Below are 7,963 nucleotides of genomic sequence, written 5' to 3'. Positions count from 1 at the left end.
CTTATGAATTTGAAATATCTGAGATACGAGGTTCCCTGGATTAAGTGCCGTGGCTTGCCACCTCGTGTACCAGGTTGAAAACTCGATACTCTGTTGACCCTACGACGTAAGTGTGACCGGGCACTATATAAATTCCTGGAAAGGATACCCCCATTGAGTAATATTGATTATTTGAGAAAAAGCTATGCATAGACTCTTGGGGATGCACGTCGGGGGATGGTCTAAGGACAATTCAGACTTGTCGGGTTGGCTATATAACCGACAGATGAGCCTCATCAGCCATAGGACAGGTATGCATCATATGCATTTGTATGCTTTGCTTGGGTTTGGACTTGTTTTGGTTTGCCTAATTGCTAGACTGTTCTTAACTGCTACTTGAACTATTTGCTGTAACTGCTACTTACTTGTGCTTTCCTTGTCTGTCTTGCCTGTGTTTGTTCTGGCGTGCTACATTGGAGAATGAACTTGGATGCTGAATTAATGATTGTGTTGTTTGATTGCGTGGTTGATTTCTGATCGAGATTTTCTTATAAGAAAGGAAAGATTTTGGATTTCTGAAAGATTAAACATTGTTTCTTTGAAAAGGGTTTTGAACGATTTCCTATTGGTTTTAAAAGATTCATAAGGCAATGATAATCACTGAGCTTGAAAACAGTTTCTTATTAAATATCTTCTTATAACAACTTTGAAACTCTATGGTGAGACCGTGTGGTTAGGTTCTCACCCTCCTACAGCTTTACCTTTTCAGGAACCGGATGAAGAAGCATTAAGAAGAGATATACTGCGTTTGGTTTATAAGATATTGTATTAATTAGATTATTTTCTTCCCTCGTCTTTGTTATTACGAGTTTGTAAGAGGGATAGGAATTGTATGTTTTATATGTATATTATATTATGAGTTATTATGTAAGGAGTCTTGTATATGAATCTATGCCTGTTTGTATTTTTCTTAAGATAAAGTATTTATTTTCGGCTTTCTAAGAAATCAGCGATACAGTGTCGAGTCACAGGCTCCTATTTTAGTATTTAGTATGTAAAGTAGTCGTAATACTTCTTCCTATCAGAGTGGCGCAGTCGGAAGCGTGACTTCTGATAGTGAGAGTGTTACAGCTAACGTGATAAGTTTATGAAATTATATCAAATCAACCCCAAATTAAGAGATTTCAATGCCTCAAGTTTTCTACTCATCAATTAGGTTTTGATTTGATCTAATTTTATAAACTTATCATTTTAATAATCAACTAAAAATATTTTATGTGTGTTGAAGTATCATTTAACGTGCCACTATATTAACAAATTTTAGCCCCATTAACAAAAAAAAATGACAAAAAGAGTACCGTGATTAATTTAAAATATTTGAAAGATGAATTTTATTAAAAAAATTTTGAAAACTAATTTATAAAACAAATAATCTTTTACGGATGAATTTAATTATTTATCCTTTTTTTCATACAAAATTGTTTACACATTTAAATAAGAGCTTAATTAAGTTCCTTTTGATAAAATAACTTAAACAATAAATGACTCTATTAAAAGTAACTTATAAATAAGGTATTTTGTGTTTGGATTTTTAACTTTAAAAGTGCTTATTTTATAGAAATTGGATGAAAAGTAGAAGTATTACGAGAGAAGTCATTTTTTTTAACTTCTCTATAAGCTCCTAAATAGCTTCTTAGAAAATTGCAACTTGGTTTTGAAAATTGCACCAGACATTAATGCTACTACTTTTCATAAGTCAAAAGTTAAAAAAAGTTACTTCTAGAGTTTCTCAAACGAGCCCATAGTCTCCCCATACTCAATTAAGAGGTTGCGGGTTCGAGTCTTATATCTTTGGTAAAAAAAAAACTTAATTTTAATAAAATAATAATATAAAATATTTTTCATAATTATATAATTATATTTATTTTTAAATAATTATTTACATGATTAATATAAAAAATATTTATTTTTATGAGTATGATGTTACGTAATTAAATTCACACATAAAATTATTTTATATTAACAATGAATTTAAATTAATCTTTTTAAATAATTATGTTGTAATATTCTTGTGTTATCGTTTAGTATTCATTTTGTTTTGAATTTTAGTGTTAGTGTGCTACTTATAAATATCAAGTATAATGTAATTGCTCATATTTGGGGCATTGCTTTTTCTTTTCTTTTTGGTTGTGTGTCTATTTGGTACTTGAATTCTGGAAAAAGAAAAAAAAAAGACATTATTTATTTAGATAAATAGTTAAATTTTTTTTCAAAAAATTATTCAGTTTTTAAATTAGTTTTTAAAAGATATTTTTAATTAAATTTGTCTTTCAAAAATTTTAAATTAATTGCGTTAATCTTCTTTTTTTTTTGTTAATTGTACCAAAATTTATTAATATGTCATGTTAAGTGAGACTATAATTATACATAAGAGTCTTAATTGACTATTAACATAAGTTTATAAAATTAGAATAAATTAAAACTTAAGTGAGAGAAGAGAATTTGAAACATTAAAATTCTTCAATTTGGGGTTAACTTAATTTTATTTTATAAATTTATTATGTTAATTGTTAATTAAGACTATTAAATATGTGTTATGTGTTACTTAATGTGTCACATTAACAAATTTTAATATTATTAGTAATGGAAGTAACAAAAAAACTAAAATAATTAATTTAAAATCTTTAAAAGATAAATTTAATCAAAAAATATTTTAAAAATTAATTTAAAAAATGAATACATTTTTTTATGAACTAATTTAATCATTTACCCAAAATTTAGTCTAAGTATATATGTATACTTTTTTTGCTAAATACTTGGAAATATTTCAGGGCGTTGGATGTGAAAAAGAGAGATAGGTTTAATATAAATATATATACTTTTTGGCTAATTGTTGTGATATTTTACTTTTGTTGGAACTATAAATATGGTGAAGGCGTTATTTTTTAATTCTTACAATCCCGTGAGGTGTCAACCGTAGCTAATTAACCAATTTTTTTCTGGTAAGAAACATAAATTTAAACTATCATAAAAATTATCTTAAAATTTAAATGAATAGGGACATTTAAATTCTAAAAAATAATATCTAAAATTATTTAAAAATTATTATAAAAAATTATAATAAAAAATTATCCAAAATATAAAAAACATCCAAAATTTAATAAAAAACATCTAAAATTATTTTAAAATTTTTAAAATTTAACAAAACAAAACATTCAAAAAACATCGAAAAAATTCAAAAATTAAGCAAGAAACATTTAAAACTATTTAAAAAAAATTAACAAAATGAAATATTCAAAAAACATCGAAAACAAAATCTAAAAATTAAACAAGAAACATTTAAAATTATTGAAAAAAATCTAAAATCCAAAAAAAAATCCAAATATAAGAAAATAAATTCAAAACTTAAGATAAAAAAAATCTAAAATTAATAAAGAGAATCATCCAAAACTAAGAAAAAAAAAAAGAAAAAAAAAAACTTAAATGACGTCAATATCCTTAAACAATTTGAGAATATTTTAGAGACAAAAACATTAAAAGAGCATTTGACTGTCATAATAATATCAATAATGTTGATGATAATGATAGATTTTTATAGACCTTTTAATTACCTCTTCCGAATAGTTCCTTATTTTTAATTAACTGGCAAGAGAATTAATTACGACTAGTCACATTTTACAAATTTAATAATTTTTTAAGAGCTTACTTGTTGTTTATGTTTATTAGAATTATTTTTGTCAACATCAAAATCTTTTAGGCATCATTTTGATGGTTAACTCTATTTAAGTGACAAAAATTTTTTTATTTAACAAATAATTTATCTATTTGATTCAAAATTTTATGACAGCACTGAAATAACTATTAAAAAAAATGCATGCAAAAATAAAACAAAATTTGATCTATAAAAATTACCAAATATAAAGAATAAAAAATCATATTTTTTTAATAATACTTTAAAAATCTTATTAAAATCTAATTTTTAAAATCTCTTAAAAATATATATAATATTTTTAAATTTTTTTAAAATTTATTCATCATTCATATCTTTTACAATTTTTTCTATAAACGATATAAATTTTTGTATATATTTTAGAATTTAATTTTTGATATATTATCAATATAAAATAATTTTATATGTGTATCTAATATTATATCAATAAAAATAATTTATTTTTATATTAATTACATAAATAAACATTTAAAAAATAGATAAAATTATACAATCAAATAAAATATTTTACATTATCACTGCATTAAAATTAAAGTCTATATTTTAATGGGTTAGCCTTAGTTATTTTTTACAACTCTATTAAAAAAACTGTGCGAAAAGGAGGTTGCTACTTATTTATGAGGATCTTTCTTAGTATATTACGGAAAAGGACCAAATGACCAATCAGCCATGATCACAACTCAGAAGGATGTATACATCCACGTAAGTCAACCAATAAAAACTTGAGGCTTCAGCGGTTCAGCCCAGAGTAATATCACTGGTGGGGTCCATCGCTATAAATTCGAGTTACGGTTCAAGAAGTTGCTTAGGCAACACCAGAACTTTCCACGAAACGAGAATCTTCGCGAAGACCCCGCAACCCTATAAATAAACTCCAGATTCTCGCGCTTTCCTTCTTCACTAATCAATTATCCGTCTATCTCCTCTTACAATATTGCAATCTTCGTTTCGTTGCGCTCCGTCTCTTTGATCAAAATCAAAAGAGGGAAGGAAGAATAAAATAATAATGGAGTCTTTTACTTCGTTCTTCGATTCTTCCCGAACCCGCTGGAGCTACGATGCTCTCAAGAACTTCCATCAGATCTCTCCCGTAGTTCAGAATCATCTCAAGCAGGTAACTATCTTGAATTCGATTTCATCGCTGACTACTACTAGTAATATTAGTGTATATGCTAGACAGTGTTAATATGGATTCTTGGTAGTTACATTTATCGTGGATTTTATTTTCTAGGGTGATTAAGAATAGATAAATTGATGGTGAATGTGTTCGTTAGATTATTGCGGATAAGTGAATTGGAATTCTTTGTTTCATCGCATTGGAAAATTTGAGAGAAGTTTATTTTGGTTATGTTGATCTCTGTGATGACATATTTATAGAACAATTTCTTATGTAGCATATATCGTCTTACATATAGTCAGAGATTGTTTGTGACGGATTGAGTGATGTAATTTGATTACAGGTTTATTTTACGCTATGTTGCGCTGTGGTTGCTTCAGCTGTTGGTGCTTACCTTCATGTGCTGTGGAATATTGGAGGTTTACTCACTGCTTTGGCTTCCATTGGAAGCTATGTGTGGTTGATGTCCACACCTCCTTTTGAAGAGGTATGATGTATGATATGGATTTGGATATTCTCCTGTGGAATGAAGCTCTCTGCTCGTTTCTTGGTTTCTTTAATTTGTATCATTTGTTTGATATTCACTCTTTTGTGTTGTTGATGTGTGTAGCAAAAGAGGGTTACTTTGTTGATGGTTTCGGCCCTGTTTCAAGGTGCCTACATTGGACCTCTTATTGATCTGGCTATTCAAGTTGAACCAAGGTATGTCGCTGCGTATTTTTGTATTTGAATTTTACTGTACTATTTTCGGTTATAACTATGGCTTTTTTATTATCTTGGCGTGAATCTTTGTCTTCTCTGCTGAATTTTATAGCTTTAGTTGCTGCTGATTGTAATTTATTGTGCATGTATATTGGTGATGAGTTTTGTGATCACGTTCAATTTGTATGTACAATCAATTCAAGACAATAATATCTAATCATGTGCTGCCACATAGGCCAAGATAGTTCCTTTTTTTATCTTTTTTGGGTGGATGTGCTATCCAATAAATTGTCTATATTGTAGCGTATGGTTGAATGTCAATGTAAAATTTTGTTACAAGCTCAGTTCGTAGCAATTAAATTCTTTGTTGCTCACTGCGAAATCCTAAATTTAAGATGAAATAGAGAACATTACATTGCGCGTCTTTCTTTCTTGTTTTTAACTATTTGAATTAATGATTATTTTATTTTGGCTAATTTTACCTGATCTTGATTCTAGTAGCATGGCATAGTCCGTATTTAAGAATTACAGAGTAACACTTATAATTTTCAGAATTTACTATAGTTGAATTCTCTAACAGATCTTATTTTGTGCCAAAGTTGATGTATCTAGAGATCACTTTTGTCAAAGATCCATTTATTGAAAGCAGTATAAGAAGTTAATATCTGCTAACAATCTGAGTTATCTAATATCTGAACTTTTAATGCTTTTTAACCGTTGATTTTGTCCTATTTTGTTTGCAGCCTTATCTTTACTGCGTTTGTGGGAACTTCCTTGGCCTTTGCATGTTTCTCAGCGGCAGCTTTGGTTGCAAAGCGAAGGGAGTACCTCTACCTTGGCGGCATGCTTTCTTCTGGGTTGTCTGTTCTTATGTGGCTGCACTTCGCTTCCGCCATCTTTGGTGGTTCGATAGCACTTTTTAAGTTTGAGGTAATGTAACTAAGCCTTAATTCTTGTTAGCATATTGTGTTAGAGGACCAAATATAGCATACAAGTAAATCACTAAAAAACGGTCACTGAAAATGAGGATTGATGATGATTTTATTTAAGACTAAAAATGAAATATTATAGTCTTTTGATTCTTAATAGTAAATTATCAATCTATGAGGCACCAATCTTTTACGGCATTAATTTTAAGATTAATATAATGTTCGATTCTTGATCTTTTTTATATTTTCTGATTGCCTTATTTGCAACTCTTGCAGTTGTATTTTGGACTCTTGGTATTTGTGGGTTACGTGATCGTGGATACCCAAGAAATAATTGAGAGGGCACACTTTGGTGATCTAGATTATGTGAAGCATGCCATGACTCTGTTTACTGATTTGGCTGCAATCTTTGTGCGGATTCTTGTTATAATGGTACTTTTTAGAGAAGATTTTACACCTTTTATTTGTGTTACTTAAATGATTTGTATTTAGTATGATTGACTAACATTTTTCTTATGGTCTTGCAGTTGAAGAATTCGGTTGAGAAAAATGAGAAAAAGAATAAGAGGAAAGAGTGATTTTTCGGCTATCAGCTTTGATTTGCGTTTCGTTTGGTTGTAAAGTCTGTGTAGGTAGATATACATAAAAGCAGTTGTCCACAACGTTTTCTCCACTTCAATTTGTATAAATCATAAGTTTGAGCAGACAAAAATGTAAGAGCACGCAGCTAGTTATCATGTGATCTTTTTAGGCTCTTCCCTTTTCTTGGTTGTTACGCGTCCTAAATAATGATTGGTTCACTTGAAGTAAATAAGAGATGGGCAGATTTTGGTAAGTGAAAGCGGAGAGCTTTTAGGTCGTCTTCACTTTTCTTTTCTTATCGATATTTGCTGGGCTAGAGTTGGTCGGTTGCTCAACGAGTAAATGTTTAAATGTTTTCGAAATTCAAATTGTACTTTGATAAATGACCAATTGAATCTCTTAAATCGTGCATTTTCGTTAGTCTCTTGGAAAAGAATCATTGATGACTTAGAATGTTAAGTGTCAGGTTGGTATTTTAATTATAGAGAAAAAGACAAATAGGTTTTTAATTTTTTTGTCCCGAGAATAATTTCGTTTCTGACCAGTAAAAAATACTTTTAAGTTTCTGATCTTTACAAAATTTGGATGAATCAGTTTTTCGGTCAACGGACGCGTGTATGCGTACGCGTACACGGTACCCCTTGTCGCGTGTATGCGTATGCGGTACCCGTCATATGGAAAATTTTTCTCTCACACGGCGTCGCCATAAATTTAACAATATCTCATTTTTCTTCATGAATCCTTCACTTTGCATATTTTTTTTTTTTTTCATTTTTTTCAAGTCATTCTTGTTTTCAAAACTTTAAATCACTTAAACAAACATATCAAGGCATCGAATGATAAAACTGTTAGTAACATTTTTTGTCGGTTTTTTTTTTTCATTTTCTTTTTTATTTTTTCATCATCATAGCCTTGCATTATACA

The 7,963-nt window shown here is 28.8% G+C and overlaps 1 protein-coding gene across 1 annotated transcript; it reads left to right on the top strand.

Annotated features, from left to right (window-relative positions):
* The first annotated feature begins 4,353 nt into the window (after positions 1-4,353).
* LOC112720765 (bax inhibitor 1) lies at positions 4,354-7,292 on the top strand. Its single transcript, XM_025771840.2, has 6 exons — positions 4,354-4,823; positions 5,170-5,313; positions 5,437-5,528; positions 6,272-6,458; positions 6,734-6,889; positions 6,985-7,292. The coding sequence occupies exons 1-6, from the start codon at positions 4,716-4,718 to the stop codon at positions 7,033-7,035; spliced, it is 738 nt and encodes a 245-aa protein (XP_025627625.1). The 5' UTR covers positions 4,354-4,715; the 3' UTR covers positions 7,036-7,292.
* Positions 7,293-7,963: the final 671 nt, after the last annotated feature.

The sequence above is a fragment of the Arachis hypogaea genome, chromosome 11 (assembly GCF_003086295.3).
Source record: "Arachis hypogaea cultivar Tifrunner chromosome 11, arahy.Tifrunner.gnm2.J5K5, whole genome shotgun sequence".
In the NCBI taxonomy this organism is placed as follows: Eukaryota; Viridiplantae; Streptophyta; class Magnoliopsida; order Fabales; family Fabaceae; genus Arachis; species Arachis hypogaea.
This window is presented reverse-complemented; position numbering and strand designations above follow the sequence as displayed.